At 41.3% G+C, this 22,497-nt stretch overlaps 1 protein-coding gene across 3 annotated transcripts in view; it reads left to right on the top strand.

The window, feature by feature from the left end:
• The window catches only part of nmnat2 (nicotinamide nucleotide adenylyltransferase 2), a 48,543-nt gene extending 26,903 nt beyond the window's left edge, over positions 1 to 21,640 (top strand). For all 3 annotated transcript variants that reach the window (XM_046052696.1, XM_046052699.1, XM_046052698.1), the window contains exons 3-12: positions 4,115 to 4,203; positions 9,276 to 9,343; positions 9,484 to 9,562; positions 10,858 to 10,984; positions 12,619 to 12,699; positions 12,857 to 12,901; positions 13,065 to 13,141; positions 14,743 to 14,844; positions 14,967 to 15,034; positions 19,122 to 21,640. In XM_046052696.1, coding sequence (XP_045908652.1) covers positions 4,115 to 4,203; positions 9,276 to 9,343; positions 9,484 to 9,562; positions 10,858 to 10,984; positions 12,619 to 12,699; positions 12,857 to 12,901; positions 13,065 to 13,141; positions 14,743 to 14,844; positions 14,967 to 15,034; positions 19,122 to 19,224 — 839 coding nt within the window. In that variant the 3' untranslated portion in view covers positions 19,225 to 21,640. The remainder of the gene's footprint in view (positions 1 to 4,114; positions 4,204 to 9,275; positions 9,344 to 9,483; positions 9,563 to 10,857; positions 10,985 to 12,618; positions 12,700 to 12,856; positions 12,902 to 13,064; positions 13,142 to 14,742; positions 14,845 to 14,966; positions 15,035 to 19,121) is intronic.
• Positions 21,641 to 22,497: the final 857 nt, after the last annotated feature.

Below are 22,497 nucleotides of genomic sequence, written 5' to 3'. Positions count from 1 at the left end.
TAAAGTCAATTCTAAAACATACTGGGAGCCAGTGTAATGAAGCTAAAATAGGAGTAATGTGGTCATATTTCTTTGTTCTGGTTAAAAGCCTGGCAGCTGAGTTCTGGACAGTCTGGAGTCGATCAATAGATTTTTGGGTTAAACAGGTGAAAAGGCTGTTGCAATAATCCAGGCGTGATGAGATGAAGGCGTGTAAAATGGTCTCGGTGTCCTTAAAAGTTAACATAGATCGAATTTTTGCTATATTTCTAAGTTGATAAAAACATGATTGAACAAGCTTTGTGGTGTGCTGCTCGAAATTTAAATTACTATCAAACCAAACACCAAGGTTCTTTGCCACAGGCTTAATGTGATTTACTAGGGAACCAGCAGATGGCAGTATTAGATTTGCCATCTGCTGAGACCCGATGACCAGGATTTCTGTTTTGTCTGAGTTCAGCTGGAGGAAATTATTTGACATCCATTTTTTAACTTCACAAAGGCAGTTGTTAAGTGAACTCAGCATTCCAGGGTCTGTGGATCTGACGGGCAAGTATATTTGTGTGTCATCAGCATAAATATGAAAAGAAATGCCATGTTTGAGGATAATATGTCCAAAGGGAAGCAGATACAAGGAAAACAAAATGGGTCCTAAGACCGACCCCTGAGGCACACCATATTTAACTGGACAGAAGAAGAGGAGACATAGTTGTTTACAGACACACAAAACTTCCTATTTGACAGGTAGGATGAAAACCACACAGAGTACACAGTACGGTTCATAGTACACAGTACAGAGTACACAGTACAATTTGTAGTACACAGTACAGTTCATAGTACAGCACACAGTACAGTTCATAGTACACAGTACACAGTACGACTCAGTACACAGTAAAGTACACAGTAGGCAGTAAAAAGCAGAGATATGCTTCGTGTAAGTGTGAAAACGTGTTGAGTGAACCAGTAAAACTGAAGACATCAAATTCCTCCTGACGTCACGTTTCTCTCCAAACGTATTCACAGCTGATTTCAGTCGACAGTTACGCCACGTTTTTCCACTCAGAAGCAAAGACCAATGACAGGCCAGCTCGTCGTGTGTCGTCCAACTCGCTGTGTGTCGTCCAACTCATCGTGGCAGACAGAGAAACTAACCCTAACTGGACCAGAAGTGTGTGAGCTCCTCTGAATACTCCACTTTCAAACAGGAGTTCTGCAACAAGAGTAACACTCAGGGACATTTCCTGTTCAGAGCTGAACACATGACCGCGTGCTGCGTTCAAACGTTCCTCTCCAGAAAAACATATGGATTTCCAAATATTTCATTATTATCTCATTTTCCTGTTCAACATCTATTTAATCAAATTTTAAACTTTTGTACCAAAAAATAAGGTTTTACTTTTGTCCCGAGCGACCATGTCCACCCTGTTGAGTTGCATGAACTGTCCCTTTAATGACTCTCATTAGGTGACCTGGTGACATCACACCTGGTGGAGGGAAATTTAGCTGTGTGATTTTTGCAGCTCAATCAAATCAAATAATTTCAAAAATTGTTTGTGAAAAAATATAGATTCGTCATCTAATTAAGCTCACACAGGCAGGTAACAGGCTAACGTTAGCTCAAAATGTATATGGACATGTACATAGTGCATACTGGTATTTTTCCTTCATAGTTTATTGAAATGACCAAATATTAAGTGTATATTTGTATTTACATAAAGATATACAAGGGATTGAATATACAGGCAAGAGACGTTGAGTAATTCTTATTATAATTCACTTTTCTTGAGGAGAAAGTGGAAAAATACGTCCCCTTTTCGTAATGTGCGCTTGTTTTTCTCAATATAGGCCTTGCCTATGCTGTTTAAAAATTATTTTATTGCAAAACAAATATCTGATAAGAGTGAGGGACATATGATTTCTATAAAAATGTAATTTTAGTAGCAATCCTTCCCTGAAAACACTTTTAAACAGTTATGTCTAAGTCCTTAACAGGGTGGACGTTTCCCGCGTGTCACATGTTGTTAATATATCTATATTTAATACGATAAATGTTTTTCATGAAGTTAGTCCTTTTTACAATAGAACTTTGAAATATAGGTATATCAACTATTTACAAATATCACCCCATTAAAAAATGACCCTAACAGCCGAGTCCCAAACAGCCGCCTGGTGAGGAAACACATTATGACAAATAAACGCAGGTCTCCATTAGAAGCCTGGTCTGGTTTTTATAGAAGCTCTCTGGATGTATTAAACCTCTTAAACCCCGCGGGGTCGACGCTTTAGCTGCTTCTAAGCTGCTCAGATCGTTAATCCAAATATTAATGTTTAAACTTATGATCAGTGTGTTAGTGTGGACATCGTTAAATCGTTCAGTTCATTTAACGGAAACAACGAGCCCCAAAGTCTAATTCTTTTACATTTACCGGTGAAACCTGCCTGGTACGAGAGATGAAAACTCCCGTTTCCTTTGAAGCGCTCGTTCAGTCCGAATGTGTCCGTTCCTGATTATTTATCTTCCTTCAGTCTGTGAGGATCCATCGACCAAAAGAATCAGAACAGCTTTTCATAAAAATGAATCCAAGTTGTGAATCCTGTCATGTGAAGTCCGTCGCTCTCTGTCTGCTAACTTCTCTCATACTGTTGTTGTTTTCCTGACGTTGCTGCCTTCAAAATAAAAGCGCGTAAGCTTTCTGTCGGAGCGTATTTGACATTATTGGATAATTTTTATTCAAGTAATATTCTGTTTGAAATAAACTGTTTCATATTCGCCTATTTCAGAGGAATTAAAGGCCTGTCCCAAATACAGGCCAGGTCAGTTCAGTGATTTTAGGAAATAAAGTCTTGCTAGCAGCTCCTCTACGCACACAACAAACTGCTCTCCCTCGTTTACACGACGTCTTCCTGCGACAGCTTGGCTCTCACGAGATTTCAGAATGTTTCCGTACTCTTTGGGTGGGACCCATTAAGAATCAGACAGGAAACAAAGCACGACAATTACCAAAATAAAACAGGAAACGGGCAGAAACATGGAACAAACCCTGACAGTCTGATTCTGTCTGACTCATCAGCAGCATTTTACTCTTCTGACCGCTCAAAGTGAAGCTAAGTTGTGCACAGTTATAAAGTTAGCTAGTTTAGTCCAGTGGTTCCCAACGTATGGGTCAGGCCCCTCTAAAAGGTCAACATATAAATCTGAGGGGTCGTGAGATGAATTATCTGTTTTCAGTATTTGGACTTTTCTCTCCTTTATTTTTAGTGAAATATTGGACCATTCTGGGCCTCAGAATGAAATCATGTAAAAAGTTTAGAGGGGAAACGTCTCTCTGGTGGAACTGATAACTCAGAAACACCTGAAACACGATAACCAGACCCGTGTGTTTTGTAAGAGGTGAACAGTCAGGTTGGAAAGTACGGAGCAAGTTGTTTCATATTCATTTTCAGGATCGAGGGTGCGCAAAGCAGGACAGAGCCCAAATGCACGACACTGAGAGCAGAGATAAAGTTCCAGGGTTTTTAATCCAAAGTTACATGCAAGACAAAACTCACAGGACGTGGAAACGGGCAACATCCAAACTGCAGAACGGGTAGCGCAGTAACAGGCAGAACACACATCATACGACACTGACCGGACGGGGACTGAACAGAAACACCAAACACCAGGGACTAACGAGCAGGGCGGGAGCAACACGGGTGAACAGGGATCAGGGCTAACGAACAGGCAGGCAGAGAGACAGCAGGGGGGACAGACATAACCTAGTTTACTGGACACTAAACGCAGACGTACTCAGACAACAGACTAGGATAACAGAACAAAAACAGATTAACACAGAACCAAACGGACAACAAAAAGGGCAGAGCGCTAAACTTAGCGTAGCCAACAGGAAGAATATGAAAATTTAACAATGTGTTGTATTTTATATCATGTCTTGTTGTGGGAAATTGCCAGAAAAGAAAAGGTACACTAGTTATCTCTGAACTGTAGTGAAGTAGAGTACAAGTACCTCAAACTTGTACTCCAGCACAGTATTTCAGTAACTGTCCTTGGTTGGTTCCGGCGCTCTGTGTTCAGACAGAGGGAGGACTCTGTGTTTACCTTCATGTTGTGCTTCACATTCTGTTTGTGTGTTTGCAGAAAAGGCCAGAGAATATCTGCACAAAACAGGTCGTTTCATCGTGATCGGAGGAATCATCTCGCCGGTGCACGACTCCTACGGGAAACCTGTAAGTCACCTTTTAACCACGACAGAGGTTTATGTTCCACAATGTCAGACTGATTACTGAGTCAGTATGTGATCAGAGCAAACCTGCGTCACGTCACAAAGCACAGATAACATCAGATCTACCAGCAGATAACGGCGTCCTGCGTGCAGAGCTCTGCTGTTGTTTTCCACTCGGCTTCCTGCTGGAATTAATGAAGCTCTTGTCCTACTTTCTGCTCTGCTACTGTAGAAACACACAACATGAATAATAGATGCTACAGAAACACAGTTTTCACCCACATCAGGAGTCTTTGCTCATTTCAAATGATGATTTCCTGCAGCTCAACAACCCGGCTGGTGGTTTATTCATGGTGGAGAACATTAGTCAGACCTGATAGAAACAGATGACTCACCGACCTGCACAGCCTCTTGGGTTCATTGTGGATGTGACGGGTTAACAGCAGATGTACTGGATGTACTTATTTACCCACCTAACTACCCACCAAGGAAGGTTAACATCGAGGGCAACTGGACTTGGTTGAAGATGTTTGGCCTGAAGATGCTTCTTCAGTTCTGGCTGACTGTCTGTGGGGTCGTATCCAGGTGATGGATCTCGCTCGGTTCATTAGTGCTCCTGGCGTTTGTTTTTTGTCTCCTGGGAAGTAATGAAAGGACAGGGTTGTAAGTGTAGGATGTTCACCGGCCTGTCCTCTCCAGAGAAACGACCAGGTCATTACATCACTGACTCAGACTTTACACTTTTTACTCAGACTGACTCAGACTGACTCAGACTAACAGACTGACTCAGACTAACAGACTAACACAGACTGACTCAGACTGACTCAGACTAACAGACTGACTCAGACTGACTCAGACTAACAGACTGACTCAGACTAACTCAGACTGACTCAGACTGACTCAGACTAACAGACTGACTCAGACTGACTCAGACTAACAGACTGACTCAGACTAACTCAGACTAACAGACTGACTCAGACTGACTCAGACTAACAGACTGACTCAGACTAACTCAGACTAACTCAGACTGACTCAGACTTTACACTTTTTACTCAGACTGACTCAGACTGACTCAGACTGACTCAGACTGACTCAGACTTTACACTTTTTACTCAGACTGACTCAGACTAACAGACTGACTCAGACTGACTCAGACTAACAGACTGACTCAGACTAACTCAGACTAACAGACTGACTCAGACTGACTCAGACTAACAGACTGACTCAGACTAACTCAGACTAACTCAGACTGACTCAGACTTTACACTTTTTACTCAGACTGACTCAGACTGACTCAGACTGACTCAGACTGACTCAGACTTTACACTTTTTACTCAGACTGACTCAGACTAACAGACTGACTCAGACTGACTCAGACTAACAGACTGACTCAGACTAACTCAGACTAACAGACTGACTCAGACTGACTCAGACTAACAGACTGACTCAGACTAACTCAGACTAACTCAGACTGACTCAGACTTTACACTTTTTACTCAGACTGACTCAGACTGACTCAGACTGACTCAGACTGACTCAGACTTTACACTTTTTACTCAGACTGACTCAGACTAACAGACTGACTCAGACTGACTCAGACTAACAGACTGACTCAGACTAACTCAGACTAACAGACTGACTCAGACTGACTCAGACTAACAGACTGACTCAGACTAACTCAGACTAACTCAGACTGACTCAGACTTTACACTTTTTACTCAGACTGACTCAGACTGACTCAGACTGACTCAGACTGACTCAGACTTTACACTTTTTACTCAGACTGACTCAGACTAACTCAGACTGACTCAGACTGACTCAGACTAACAGACTGACTCAGACTTTACACTTTTTACTCAGACTGACATGAAAAAAAGACAGGAGCTAAAGCCTACTGATCACAGAGTAAAAGTGAACCTCCATATTATTATTGATTATTGAGAAAGAGGACAACAATATTAAGGATCATCAGTGTTCCTGTACAGCTGGTCGGCCTCTGTTCATTAAAAATCAGAACAGCAGGGCTTTTATTACGTTACATTCAGCAGGAAGTTAGCTAGCGTTAGCTAACTACCATCACATTAGGATCAACCCACAGCTGACATTTTTCTGAATTTGGTTTTGGTTTTGTAAAGAGAATAAATCGTACTTCTCCTTTCAGCCTGTAACTATTACAAGATGCCGCAGGGACAGCGTTTGACCAGATCTTAGAAAAATACAGTCAGAAAAAGCTGGAAAACGACTCTTTTTACATCAGAATCAGTGGAGCGCAGCCATGAAAGTGTCGGACCTCAGTTAGAGCGAGTCCTATACTGCACTGTGATTGGACAGCTGTGTATTCAGGGCGTGGCTTAGCGGAGGGTCTATTGAATACCCTTGTGATATACTGTATGTCATGTGACCAACGTAATGTACTTGCTTTAACCCAAACCACATTGTTCTTCTAAACCTAACCAAGTATTTTTGATGCCTTAAACTGTGGCCTTTCTGAGCCACGTGTTTGATGTCATGTGGTTGTGTAGTTACGGTCAGTGCCTGTCGCTGGACTGATATGGGAAACCAACTGATTTAGTCGTTTTGGTTGGAGGACTTGTTGATATTTACCCTCCTCTTTGAGCTGCGTTCTTTATCATGAAAGGTGAAATACACATAAAGTTGATTATATTGTAGTTTATAGCTTAAAGTGCTTGTACTGTCCTAATGCTCCATTCTGTCGTGAAACAACCAACGGCTCCTGTCACCACTTCAGCTAGATGTTAAAGGACAGCAAATATAACATAACAAAGTAAGAGTGCAAAAGAGCATATTTCTTCACTTCCATAATAATTATTATTAATTAAATATCCATAAAAAAGGTCACAATCCACCAAAAGAACATTAACCTCCCTCCTTCCCAACACGTTTACCTACAGTAGCTACCTAAGTAGCTGGTACAAACAATGAGCTGGCACCAACGAAAGGATCAAACCCACTAAATACACCACAGGGGTGGACATAATGAGACGCAGGTAATTAGACAATCAGTGAACACACAGACAGGAAGCAAAACAGGACAATTTCACCGGGGACAGAACAACTTCAAACAGGAAACATGAAACACCCCAGAACCCCAACATGGACTCTCTGGACTGTCCTGGAAGATGGAACCAGACTACGGGTTCATGTTCTAACCACCACTTTGAATTATTTGCACTTCGTTTTCGACAAATCAGGTTTTTACGCTGCTTTGACTTTGTATCGAAGAACCAGATGTTTTCTGACACAGCCGTTTCTCTTTTGTTCTGCCGTGTTAACAGTCCTACCTGTGTGGTACGTGTGAAGCGTAGGCAGTGTGTGTTTGTTAGTATAAGTCAAAGTTAATCACAGCCTCACACTTATTATCTTCCATCTGCTCAACCAGGCGGAGATGAGCAAAGGTCAGACTCAGATCTGCGAGCAGGCAGCACTACAGAGTTCATACTATATATATTCACACGTTTTCATATTTTCACAGCGATGAACGACCATGATAATGTCACTTTATACGTCGGCCATCCACGCTGAAATACCAGCTCAATAGGAAAATGGCTGAACATCCACCTTTCCTTCACTTTCACGTTTTCTTCCCACCTCAGTCCCTCTGGGGACGTGAGGAGAGAGGAAACATGGGGCTCCTGAACCGTCCTCTGAAGCCAGAGCTGCCGCCGTCAGCACAGCAGGGCTTTTCTGTAAATCTGAGCTGTTTGAAAAGCACCTGTCAAGCACCTCATGCTGCGCTCAGAACCACAAATGGACTATTTGCATTTTTTCATATTCTGTTTGTAAATTCATTATTTATGTTACGTTTCACTGAACACAGCAGGCGAGGTACAACTTATCAGTGTTTATTAACATGCGAGCTGCAGTGGAGGTGGCTGGTGGAGCCGACCAGAGCAAGAGGCAGGCCGGCTTGAGACGGCCCGGCCCGGTGCTGGATGGCAGAGGAGGGTGGAGGCCCAGGAAGTATTTAAAGCACAAGAGATAATCAGGAAAACCACTGGCGACTGATTGGCCAGAGGTCGCCTACTCTACCACGTGAGTCACTGGACCCTGAACCACGAAGCAGGATTTGAGCTTTTCCGGGTAACCCTGGGTTTTCAGCACCACGAAGGTGGTAGATCGCCATGGTAACTGATGCTGAACGGCTAACCTGCTCCGGAGCAGGGTCTGTTCCAGATAAGAGATCAACTCTGTGAAAACGCCGCCTACTGACCATCTGCAGGAGACCCCGCAGACTGTTTGATAGGCTGCTTTTATGTTTGCTGCGGAGAAACTTTAGTACAGCGACATCATCCTACAGAGACTGACTGAAGTCTGCTTCTACTTGTTAGACTTTTAGGATATGACGGTGAGCCTGCTCACTGCTTTGAAATGTGTTTTATATTTTCTTATTTGCTCCCAGTCCGTTTCACACAGTCTGTCGCAGCCGTTAAAATAAATGGGTTTAATTCATTTTATTTTATGTGAGGCTGAATATAATGAGCATATAGTTTGGGAGGAATATTGAAATTAAGTTTAATAGAAATGTGATTATTTTAGGCCATCTTGTATCACAGTGACTGGTCATCTTTCGCGATGTGTGCGCAGGTTATAGGGCGAGCGAGAGGCAGGCAGGCTCACCACACACAGACGCTGACCAACAAACAGAGAGGGAAAACATTAACCGTCCTGACAATGAAGATTAAAATGTGTTTGTTGCTGAAAGACCAACAAAGACAGTTATTTATGTTCCTTTGGTCAGTCAGACCTTCAGTTAACACAGAGCTGCTGTTTTGAACTAGATGGTGAATCTGAAAGAAAATCAAATCTCGATCTCTGGAGTCTTGGTTCTTTTTTTTGTCCACTTTGGTATAAAACTGCAGGGATGTATGTCAGAAGGAGGTGAGTCTGTCTAAAAGCAAACGTCCTTCATAACAGCGAGAGAGTTGGCGTGTGGTTTCCAGTAATGGAAGCTTTAGTAGCACCATCTGCAATCGAGTTACTGCTTCCTCCTCTGCTCTCAGCATGTTTCAGTCCTCTGTGTGTCTGTGGACTGACTGTTTGACTGTGTGTCTGCAGGGATTAGTGCCCAGCAGACATCGTCTCACCATGTGTCAGATGGCCGTCCAGTCCTCTGATTGGATCAGGTGAGACAGCGTTTATATGTCTTTATGTGATGTGGAAGAAAATCCCGAAGGAGAGGAACCACATTCACCTTCATTCACATCATATGTTGCATCAGGAGCTCGTTGTAAATCAGCCTGTTTGTCTGTGGGGTTTGGTGCAGGGTGGACCCCTGGGAGTGTTACCAGGACACCTGGCAGACGACCTGCAGCGTGCTGGAGCATCACCGCGACCTGATGAAGGTCAGGAGATAGTTATCATCATCATCATTAGTAGTAGTAGTATTCATTTATTTGATTTATTTCTCTCTGTCAACTTATGCAAAAAAATGTATTTTATTTTCTTTTTTAGTAGGGACCGATACACGTAAACTGAAAACAGCAATTTAAAGTCTGTATCGTAGTGATTTTAGCAGTTGCTAATTCGCCTCATCCCTCCCTAAGTATACAAGTAAGTGCAGTGCAACACAAGATAAAGAGGTCAAATGAGTTCATCCAAATGCCATAAAACACACGTTACCTGAGTACAAGTTAGGTTCTGAACCAACCAGGACTTGAGACGTCTGAAAGGTGGTGAAGTTTGCAAGTTTTCAAGTGTTTAGTTAGCAACTTCCAAGACTTTGCACCTTTCACAGAAAAGGCCGTCAGAGCAAAAGAAGTTTTGCAAAATGAAAATGAACAGTTGCATTTGAAGCCGCTCTGGCGGATCTGCTGCAGCTCTGGTGTCTCCTGATGTATTTACAGAAAGTCAGAGGAGCAAATCCATTTAAACACAAACTTTACATGATGGAAATCAATAGTTTTCAAAACTTAAAATCTTTTATTTACTTAAAATGCAACCTAACTTGCTTTTTGTCCAAGATTTTCAAAGTACTGATTTAATTACAGAGTGGCTGGCCTCGGACCAGGCAGTTAAACCAAAGGACAGATATGAAAATATCACCGAGTTTAAGAACATCAAGGCACAATCAAATGTCAAGCAATTTCTTATCTTCTTAAAACAGCAAAGGTTCGCCTTCTCACCTTTACAAATCTGTGTAGTGAGTTTAAGCCAATCGAGAGAGATTTTACCAGCTGCAGTTGAGATGTCTGAATTATTGTGGGTGATATTTTCTGGATGATTCAAACACTTGTTATTAACAGCACCGAAAAACTAAATAAAAAGTGAGTTTTAAAGAAGTTTATGGAAAAGTGGGGAAGATGGAAAGTCACAGTATTTGGATGTTTTTCTCCATGTAAAAATGTTAAAAGCTGTTCATCACTTGCATTTGAACGTGAAGTGTCTATAATACATATTATTTTACTCGAATACCCCTGGGAACATATCTGGAGTGACTTACTTTATTTTTATGATATTTTAAAATGGTGTTTAGACCTCATAGCTGAAACCAACTTAATCTAAATAGTTTTTAATTTATCTTAAACCCTCATGAAAGCAGAGGCCTCAGCAGTTACCATGGAAACCTTAATCATATTCCCATCTGTGTGTGTTGTTTGGATTATTATTAAGTGTTGATAAAGACGTGTTTGTGCCTCAGAGAGTCACCGGCTGTATTCTGTCCAACGTCAACACGCCGTCGACGACTCCTGTGATTGGTCAGCCACAGAACCAGACTCCGCCCATCTACCAGAACCACAACAACATGAATCACAAGCCCACAGCCAGTGAGTCATGTTCATTAATTCATCCATCCATCAGCAAGAGCTCGAGATAAACGAGCAGATTTGTTTCCTCTGTGCTGGAGGAAGTATTCAGAGCTTTACTGCAGTAAAACTACCAACACCACTACTCCTCCCATTACATCTCCTCAGATTCTTCTTCCTCATTAATGTAAAGCAGCATGTTGCTGTAGTTGTTGAGCTGGTGTCACAGGGCTGTGTGTGGTAGTGAGGATGAAGGACCCAAATGCAGGACACCGAGCAGAGCAGGTACAGTTCCAAAGAAGACGATCCAACAAAGATGTCCAGATGAAACAAGCCGGGAACAGACGAGGCAAAACACGAGATGACACAGAGCATGACTGAGGAAAACACAGGCAATATATGCACACAGGGCTAACGAGCAGGCAGGGAGTCAACAGGTGAAAGACATGAGGGACTAATCAGAAACAGGAACAAGCTAGACACAAACACCACACACTGACTACTACAAAATAAACCAGGAAGTAAAGCATGCGACAGCAGACAAGGACGAAAGTAACACAATACCAAAGAACGCATGCATAACAGACAAAACCTAAACGAGAACACAGAACTAGAACACAGAGGCAGGGAGTGAAACCTAACGGGCCAAGCAAGACTGAAGAGAAATAACTGAACATCCAAGTAACATAACAAGGCAGAACAGAGGAATCAAGACTTGGAATAAAAACTGTAAACCACGTAAACGGACTGAAACAAGAAACAGACTGACATCAAACAGGCAGAGGCAAATAAACACCGGGCAGGCTGGGCACAATACAACAGACCGACAGGACTAAAAAACCAAAACATAAACAACTACACAAATAAGACCGACAGAACAGACCAACAAACAACATCTTGTGGGGAACTAAACTATACAGAACGGACAGGTAGAATGCAGCCAAGCATGATAATAGCAGGCTAAAACAAGAACTAAGACAGGCACAAGACTGAATCAGTAAAAACATGAACACACAACCAAAATCCTAACAGCTGGAGCTCATTCTGAACTATTTAGTATCAGACTGCATGCTGGATCAACCTGCTGATTATTTCCTCCATCGGTCCGTCCATTGTTCGGTTTGTAAAGATTCTGCCGTCACAGTTACCCAGAGCCCAAAGTGACTCCTTCACAGCCGACAGTCCAAAGATCAACGTTACTAACAAACATCACAGTTATTAATCATTCAGAGGAGAAGCAGCAGAGAAGCTGAAACATCATTAACTAATTGTTTCAGCCGTACTTGAATATTTTCATGTTTTGTGTGCAAAAATCTGAATTTGTAAAATAATTAAGCCGATCAATCATTATAGTGAAGTAAAACGTACAATATGTCCCTAAAGTAAAAGTAGCGTAAGTACAGCAGTTGAGTATATTTGGAGGTGGCGATGGTGCAATGGAGACCCATGTTCAATCCCCCACTGTGACCCATCCACCAGGGTGTCCCAGAGCAAGACACTTAGTTGCTCCAGAGGCGTACGACCTCTGACAATTGTAAGTCGCTTTGGATAAAAGCATCAGCTAAATGTAATGTCAATATTTGTTACAGAAAGGACTGGAAACTGTGTTAGAAACGGTTGTTTGATGATGTCTAAACTTTCCTTTCTCTGCTCAGTCAAACTGTGGGGGAAGGTCAGCGAGAGTCTGGGGAAGATCTGCTGCGTCCGCCCTCAAATCGAACGCTTCACCTTCGTCGGTAAATAGACACAACCTAAGTAAAGATGGAGAGGACAGAGAAATGATCATAATGAAACACTGTAAAAGTATATTATCATGTTAGCGGCCTTTTCCAGACGCGATGCATTTACTGCAAACACTGAACATAAATCATGTCTTCTGTTTCTCTGCGTCAGATGAAAACGCTAACCTGGGGACCGCAATGAGATACGAGGAGATCGGTGAGTCGTCTCTTCAGGATCTGAACCTGAAGAGACTCCTGTGTTGTGTCCTCTTGTTTTCCTTCCTGCTGTGTTTGAACTCCTTCTGGTTTGTTTGTGTCCAGTAAACGTGTTGTTTACTGAGGACGTTGTCTCTTTCCTCCTGCCTGTTTGTCATCTGTAGAGTTACGCATCTTGCTCCTGTGTGGCAGTGACCTCCTGGAGTCCTTCTGCATCCCTGGCCTGTGGAAGGACAGTGATGTAAGCACACTGTAACCCCGCCCCCATCCAATTTAACCCCGCCCTAGTATCATGTAGCCCCGCCCCTCAGCAAATTCCTCTGAAATCGTAATGACCGACAGGTCATTTCGATGTTGTTGACAAAGGAAACATCTGCAAAGGGAAAGAGTCATCATAGCATGCAACGTTATTCTTCTCTCACACTGCTAACAAGCTAACCATCATGCTAATGTGAATGCTAGCTGTTAGCAAGAGACAACGAAGGAATTCAATTCAATTTATGTAATTGATATTGTACTCGTACAGTAATAAGTCATTTTAAGGGAATTATGTTAAATTCAAAGACACAACTTACTGATTGAGGGAACGATTGAACAAAAAAGGCATCATGCTCACTAAAAAATGCAAAAAAATGTGTAGCTCATGATAACAAAGGTCTGCAGGTAGGCTATACTGAATAACCAATACTGACTAGCGACAAAATACCAGACTGACCATGAGAGTAATCTTGGTGACAAGAACATCCCCTGTAGTTCCAGATTGGACACAAAGGATTAATATTCCTGAGAACCTTCTTGTACCAATACAAAATATATATTGGCACATAAATTCAAATTAAAGACGCAAGTGGATGCAAATAGATGCAAAGTCACCTGAATCGCACGAATTGAGGCACTGGTGCGAAAAAGTAGTACTTATTGGGGCTTTAAAGAGCTTAAAGTTCCAGGGTCCAAGTTTTTGAGATCAGTCGTGGAATGTTGCTAGCAAGACTCATCCACTGTCTGTACAGTTTTAACATTGGTGAAAACGCACCGTCTGCAATAATCCTCCAGCTGTCATATCTGTACGAATGACTTGAGGTGAAAAATTGTTCAATGTTCCACCATTGGCACAAAGTTCCTGTGAGAAATTAAATGGTATCCAAATTTAGACAGATTTTGGGGGTTTTCAGCAGGTACAGTTTAAATCGCTTACATAAATTTATTTTCTTGTAGAGCTTCCAACAAGTCAAGATACAAATGTAGTTTTATTTATTAAATATTGCAATAACAACAATAACAAAATGTTATTGTTTGAAACTTCATGTAACCTTGAAATGTGGCTTGACTGAGTTGGATGACTACCTGCTCACATAAGAAAGTGAGATTATTTGCAAATCCTCTGAAAGTAGTTGGTAAACTTGTGAGGCTAGTTAGCGAGCTAACTGCTAGCCAACATAGCTCACATTCTAGCTAGCGTGCTACCAGTTAGCTAGCTTAATTAGGACGCCAACTCTCTTGTTTGCTAACTTGACAAATAACTCCATGTTGGACTCTTTGGTTCTCTTTATTCCCTCAAAAGTCAACATTGCCTAGATGTTTTTTGATTTATCTACAGAGATAATTAGCATGTCAGGGTTCACCAAAGTTTAACCGTACACAAAAACATCACACAAATGTGTTTGTCCCCAGGGAGCAAATCCTCTGATCATGGAGAGTCCATGAGATTGACTGATTCGGTCCGATATTGGTTATAAATGCTTGTGTTACGGGCGAACCTTGAAGCCACAGTTATCACCTTCAAACTCTTGTGCAGCGCTGAGCCCTGAGGAGCGACTGAAGGTTGTGTTTCTGTGGTTTCAGATGCAGGTGATCGTGGGGGATTTTGGGATTGTGGTGGTTCCCCGTGACGGAGCCGACACAGAGAGGATCATGAATCACTCCTCCATTCTCCGCAAGTACAAGGTCAGAGCAAAAATACCACTGTTCACACCTTGTTCCTCCCGCTCTGACATCCATATTTACACTGAGTGAAACGTCCTCCTTCATTGTCTCGTCTGATCTCTGTGTGCTGTTCCCGGTTTCAGGACAACATCATCGTGGTGAAAGATGCCACGAGCCACCCAATGTCTATCGTCAGCTCAACCAAGAGCAGGTGGGGATTAGACTAAAGCTTTGACGTTATTACTATTGGGTGTTTTCACATAAAACAAATGTTTATTTTACATGACCTCAGGCTGCTGTGCACAAAAGTTGGGAATAATGCAACTTCACAATCAAACCACAGAAGAATTTACCAGCATTTATGCCTTTGAGACTGTATAAATGTAGATCAGATCATTCAGATGGATATCAGTTTAATCTATGTGTCCGATTCAGAGATAAGTCCAGGGCGTTGTTAGCCTAGCTTAGCACAAGGACAGGGGAAACTCCTACCATAGTTCCATCACAACTCAAAGTCTGTCTGATTTACATGATATCTCTTGTTAGCTTACTGGCAGCTTGTGAGTAGTTCACTGTGTGGACAGCTGGTTTAGTTGACAGTAGAATTAGACAGTAGAAGAGAGCTCAAACCTACAACTCCACTTTAAGTTCAGGATTTTAGAGATGCTACATGCAATCGCTGCTAACAGCAGATGCTGGTCAACAAATAGCTCTACCGCTAACTGCTGTTAAAACCACGTTCCTTTTTACATTTCTATTCCTACACTTGTTGTATAACAGGGGTGCAAACTCGCCAGGGGTGAAAAAGGTGACAACGGATCTAGCTTGCTACAAACAAAGCTAATTTAACCACCAATAACATAATTACTTCAAAAAGAGATTGCTTACTGTTAGCTTGTTCAGTGGCCTCGCTGCCTCGTCACTGTAACAGACAGCTGCCTCAGAAGGCATCACTTTCAAGTGAAGGCAGCTCTGTTTGCATTGGTTTCGAACAGCCTTCTAGGGCAGCACTTACGGCAACATGTGACGTCAGCACGCCGTCTTGCGTCTCTTCTGGCTGTCAGAAGAGATGCTAGCCTTAGCATCAGCTAACTAGCTAGTGAAAAGCCAAATGGGTAACAGATGCCTCAGAAATCAGACTGAACAAACTTGGTTGGTTAAAGTCACGGGCTCATGTGATAGTTCAGTGTTTAGTTCTCGTTAGCTTTTCAAAAATCGAAGCAAGAAAACTAATAAAAACTTTTAAAAACATATATTTGTGTATGAATTCAGCTTGTCTGTCCGCCGTCTTAACCCGTTTTCGAAAGTTACGGTGGCCTTAGCTGCACTGTTTTATGGGTAATAGGCAGCAGCGATGCTGCCTTCAAAACTGGCCGTTACTGGAGCAGCTTGAAGGCGTCTCAGGAGACAGGAAGACATCGTTCAAGCCGTTTCAAACAGCATTTGCTGCCTCACTGTCCTGTTAGACACCATCTGAGACAGCAGTTTAGCCCTTTTCGAACACAGCCATAGTCTCTGGAAATGTAGAAAACTGCTGCCTGAAGCGTCTAAAAGTTAGGCTTGAAACATATCCACCTGAAACACTTGACTCTGGGTAAAGCCCTGTTCATCTAATCAAGCTAATCGCTATCGCAAGTCACCTCGGAAAACGCTAGCACTAATCAGTCACAATACTACTACAGTCCAAGCTAATCATAAAAACGTATGGTGACACACAGCTAATCAGCTAATTACCTCCTCGGATGTGGACTCTCCGGCTCTCTGTTCCATCAGAGGTCAGCACAGTCAGGAGGGTTTGCTGTTCATTAACAGAGCTTAATCAAATTGAACTCAACACAAATCATTTGTGCAGATTTACTTCACCCCTACAAGCCAACGCGTCCTCATACCTAAACCACTAAATAGGTCAATCGTCGAGTTTTCCAAAATGACACAAATGCCAGTTGGAAAGTGCAATGGCAAATATGACCATTCCTCAAAACAATATATAGAGCGCTGGCAAGTACCAGTCCAACCCAATCCTACTTTATTTATAAAGCACAGGTTGACCAAAGTGCTGTACATTGACATGAATCAATAAATAAACAAATACAACCGTAAAAAACATACAACTCTCAACCCAGATTAAAAGCCAAGGAGTAAAAATTAGTTTTAAGTCATGATTTAAAAACTGGAAGGCTGGGGGCCAGTGTGATATGAAGAGGCAATTCATTCCACAGTCTCGGGGCTGAAAAAGTTCTTGAGCCGTGTTTTAGGGACAACTAAAAGTGACTGGTTCGCGGACCTTAACGACCTTCAAGGAGCATGCGACTTCAGTAGATCAGCGACATAGCCTGCAGCTCGTCCATGAAGGGCTTTAAAAACAAACAGAATCTTAAAATCAATCCTAAAATGAACTGGGAGCCGGTGAAGAGAGGCAAGAACCGCGGTGATGTGATCTCGCTTACGAGTGTTCTAGTACAAGTACCATTCCAGCAACAGACGTACCAGACCTAAAGAAAGTGATTTAAGTCACGTGACGTTGTGACTGTAACTGTTGTAGTTTGGTTACGTTTAGGCAACAAATCTTCTTGGAATGGTTTAGGAAAATGCATTGGTTTCGGTTAAAATATCTACGTTACATATTTCATGTGATGTAAGTCATCTACAAAACGTTGTTTAAGTCACAACCTGCCATGTTTGACTTTGTTTCACATGGGACTCAAACCTCGGCCCCCTGAGTGAAAGTCCTGACTTTATACTACATCACCTGACTTCTTTGGCCTCTAGATGTTTAACAAAAATAATAAGCCTAATAAGCCGCAGCATAATCGACCTGTATGGCCGTTTTCACCCAGGAGACCGGTGTTTGTTTCCTGTGTGAATCAAAAAGTCAACACTGAATGTTTATATCTAAGTTACTTAGGTTACAGAAGTTACGTAAGTAACGTTACTTCACTTACGTGAGTTAAGTGATGTAAGTAACATAGTTATTTTAACCCACACCATGATCTTTCCCTAAACCTAACCAAATTGCGACGTTTCACAACTTCAACAACGTGCCGTCTTAAAAAGGTACTTTTATTATAAAAGTCTAACCAGACGTTGCATATTTATTGTTGCTAACTTGACCACGGAGTTGGGAATGAGAATGCGTTGGTTTCTCTTGTGAGGACGGGCTGCTCAAGCAGATCTACTTGTGTAACTTTCCCTTAGACGAAAGTAAACGAAATATATTGGTAAACAACCTTTTTGCCCTGACGAAAACGAGACGAAGACAAGATGGCGACAACGTCCATAAACACTGACTGTCACTATGTTAACATGCAATATTTTTGACGAAAAATTACAAGACTAAAATGTAATTCATAAAATAATAACGTTAATAAAATCTCTTTTTGTCAGTATAACGAGGAGACAAATATTACAGGCCAGATTTTCTCCCTCTAAATTTTCACTTGAACAGTGTGTTTTTTTTATTTCCTGTGCTTTGAATGCTGGGCGACCGGGGCGATGTTTCAGAGTTTAAACAAAAGGGCAGCGTTACTGTGTAGGATGTGAATATTTGTCCCCATTACAAATACAGTGAGGCGGACAAAAAAAAAAACAGAGTGCCTAATTAAATCGAACGGCAAGCAATGTGGTTCTGGAAAAACACTACAAACTTTAAAAGGCTTATCAAGGCTAACCACCAGGAAATGAGATAACGTTTCCTTTGCAATAAAAATGGGAACAAAGCTAAAATTCAAATTTTACTAAACATTTTATCTATATGTGAGATGAGTGAAATAAAGACTAAAATGATAAATATCTCTATTTTGGTTCGAGCAGATTGACCAAACGCTGATCAAATTATACTAATGAGTCAGAAAAGACTTAAATGATGGTTAATGGCTAAAACTAGGCTAAAGTACTAAGATTTTCGTTTTTCAGACTAAAACTAAAACTTGATTTAAATAGTAATAGTAAACAATGGACTGAAGATAACAAAAACTAACAAGGACATATGACACAGGACTAAGATTAAATTTTAAAAAGGCTGACAAAATTAACAACAAGATCTACTGATTGCACCCATTTAATTGAAATAAAATGATTTCATGCGGAGAGTTAAATGCTGCTACCATGTTTGTCCAAAGTTGGTGATTTTGAAGGATTGCGTGTTCCTGATGGGCCGTTTGGGTTAGCTGAAAAAAATGCATTGACGCTGCCACAAAGCTGACAACAAGGTATTTCTTGTCTCATGAAAAGTGATGAAGAGTTTAGAAGGTTAAATGTAAAATATTCAAACTGAATTAATGCCCCGCCTCCTCCATCAGACTGGCCCTGCAGCACGGTGACGGCCACGTTGTGGACTACCTGTGTCAGCCCGTCATCGACTACATCCTGCAGAGTCAGCTGTACATCAACGCCTCGGGATAGAGACAACGACGTGCCCGCATGACAACAGGGAGCGTGGAGTGGAGGGGGGGGGGCTACCTACAACCGTCATCTATATAACTATAACCCCCCCCCCCAAAAAAAACCCAACCTTCCTTCTCTGTCTTGTGTCAAACATATACTCTTCTTTGAGCTGTTGCTTTCCAAAAGGAGCATTAGTGTCCCTCCTTCTGTCTGTGTCATGTGACTTTACGTGGGGGTGGGGGGGGAGGTATGGAGGTAACCCCTAAGGGCTGCAGAGCTGTTATTGATGTGTTTTTCCACTGCAGCGGTGACGCCACTGTTTCTCACTCTGTTATCTGTCTTCATTAAAGTTTGGGGTGCATGACTCGCAGCCGGGCATGCTCAGTGTACCAACGGCAGGAAACTCTTCTTCTGGATCAGGGCGGCTTTTAGCTAAAAGACGACAGGGTTTTTGGGCCTCATGCAAGAACCACACGTAGGAACAGATTTGGTGGGATTCAAGGCAACTTGCCAAATTCCCCCATTTTTTGGTATTTATAATTTTCTATTTGGTTTGTTGAAACAAGGTTATTATAGTTTTAGATTTTTCATTAGTTTTTATTGTTATTTCATTTTGACTTTTGGTTTTTAATTTCAGTTTAGTTTTAATTTGTTTTTAAAGCGGGTTTAATTTAGTTTGTAGTTTTTGAAAATGCTCAGTTTGGTTTTAATTCGTTTTTAAAGCGGGTTTAATTTAGTTTGTAGTTTTTGAAAATGCTCAGTTTAGTTTTAATTCGTTTTTAAAGCGGGTTTAATTTAGTTTATAGTTTTTTGAAAATGCTCAGTTTAGTTTTAATTCGTTTTTAAAGCGGGTTTAATTTAGTTTGTAGTTTTTGAAAATGCTCAGTTTAGTTTTAATTCGTTTTTAAAGTCAGTTTAATTTAGTTTGTAGTTTTTGAAAATGCTCAGTTTTAGTTTAGTTTTAATTCGTTTGAGTGTTAGTTTTAGTCTTTGGGCCTCTCGACTTTCGCACCATGATGCCAGGTGATGGGCGTGGACTAAATTCTGGCACAGTTAAGAAACTGGAAGACAGATTTCATATCTACCCAAAATACCAGGCTTATGTCCGGCCTGAAATAAACTGACAAAGACGAAAATTAAAGCCATTAACTCTGTTTATTTTAGTTTAGTTAGTTTTTTGTAAAGCCTCGTTTTTATTTTTATTATGTTAAAAGAAAATATTTTCACACCTAGTTTACAATAACGATAATAAACTTGGCATGAAATAATATAAAATAATACTAAATATAATAATAATTAGTCCTTTCTCCAAAAAAAAAACTTTGATATAACATTTATTATTCCTTAATCTGAATAATTTTAAATTGTACCAAAATCAACAAGAAACAAAATAATCAAATACAAAATTAAAGCTAAATGTAACACTGCTAATATTCTGTACAATGTCATGCGTCTTGTTTGCTAAGGTCCATTACCTGTCAAGCATTGCATTTAAGCACATCATGATAATTTGCAGACCATTTAAATCCATAGTAACTATTGAAACAGTGGATCCTTGATTTCAGACAAAGGCAGCTCCTTTCAGTCGGCGTCTCACAATTCGGTTTCCCGCAGAACTAATAGCCAACAGAAGCTAACGTTAGCTCCACGAGTTGATTGAAAACTCCGTCGCCAGAGTTTTTAATGTTTGTTGCTGACTTATTTTAATTGTGAATCCTGCAAAAAGTTTTTAAATATGACGGCTACATGTCATGCTAACAGGTCCCCAGTGCCAAGAAGAAGAAATGAAGGAGCAGAGTTGTTCCTGTATTGCAGAGTAGAGCTAGTTGGAGTCATTATTAATGTAGCATGAAAAGGTAAAATAAAAGTTGTTTCATTCTGACTTTATCCTGTAGCTCATCTAGAAAACCATGAACAAGCAACAAAGGTGTATGCTTTATTGTTTTTATTGACCTAGCTTGGCTTTAGAGATGGTTTTCATTGTTTACCTTTTGTGGGCTGCCCTGACGCCACTACAGACACTGATACATTTAAAACACTTCGGAAACTACTCGTAAAGTTGGACCGTGTGTGTCGAACCGCTAAAGCTCCGCACTGTGAAGTTCTTCTATTTACTATTTGGTGACATTACTTTTTGTAAATAAAGCTTGATACCTTCTCACAAACGCCCTCCTGCTCGTGAACACGTGTGCAGAAATAGGACACGAGTCCACCTTCTGTGTTTGTGTTGCCCTTAAAGTCGCATTCAGACCGGAAGTAATGTGAATTGTCACCCCAAATTTTTACCGCTGGACAGTTTGTGCTTAATGACCCCAACCAGCTAACAAACCACCTGTATGTTAGCTGTAAGGACGCACCGGCCATGTCTGTGGTGTGTTTCTGTCTCCTTTCTGTCGCATGTTATTGTTTCACTAAAGTTTAAACTTTTTATGCATCTTTGCGTCATTTGTCTTCCCACCGACTTTGGATGCAGTCGTGCTGCCTCTAAAATTCTCTCGGCGTTCTGCCTGAAGCCGCAGCAACCAGTGCGTTTAGAACAGGAATGCAGAAATGTTCTTGCATCAGGCCCACCGTCTTCTGCGACGTTTGAAGGAAATCTTTTTCTCTTCACACTGCAGCTACCGGCGCCACCAGAGGTGCTGCGGTAGCTGCAGCCGAAACTGTACATAGCGCCACATCATATTTCACATCAACAGTTTAACCTCCGAGCTAAATCAGAGCTTTAGGTATAATAACCTGCAGGTAAGCAAAGCAAGAGCCCTGATGCTTCTGATGCTACCCTAACTGTGGGTTAAACTGACTACAGACACACTTTCAAACAGGGAGTACGGCAGGAGAGACAGAATTATTGTCCTAAGTCAGGACATCCTGTCGTGCCAATAAGTGAATGAGATTTTAAGGCGTTGAGGATCCTGAAAATCATTTGACATATTGATGATGATGGAAACTTTTGTAAAACAGTGTTTTTGTGATGTGTATAAGGCTGTTCTTTTCTTCTTCATGTGCTCCTGTTAGCTCCTCTTAGACTGCATGCTTAGACAGTTCTGGCATGAATGTTTATCACTTGGTAGAATATGATCTGTTGTGAATGTGTTTGCAAAAAAGAAACAATACAAAAGAGGATATATATACATACTATATATTTATATATATATATATAGAGAGAGAGAGTATATGTATATAAATATATAGTATAGAGTGGGGATCATCACCCACGTCTGTCCATTTTCTGTTCGCTCTGTAAATGTACAGATCTGTACTGAAGAACCTCGTCAGTGTGAAATTTGTTTG

Source organism: Micropterus dolomieu, linkage group LG06, assembly GCF_021292245.1.
Source record: "Micropterus dolomieu isolate WLL.071019.BEF.003 ecotype Adirondacks linkage group LG06, ASM2129224v1, whole genome shotgun sequence".
Classification (NCBI taxonomy): domain Eukaryota; kingdom Metazoa; phylum Chordata; class Actinopteri; order Centrarchiformes; family Centrarchidae; genus Micropterus; species Micropterus dolomieu.
Note: the sequence above shows the minus strand (reverse complement) of the source record. Positions and strands in the feature narration are given on the sequence as shown.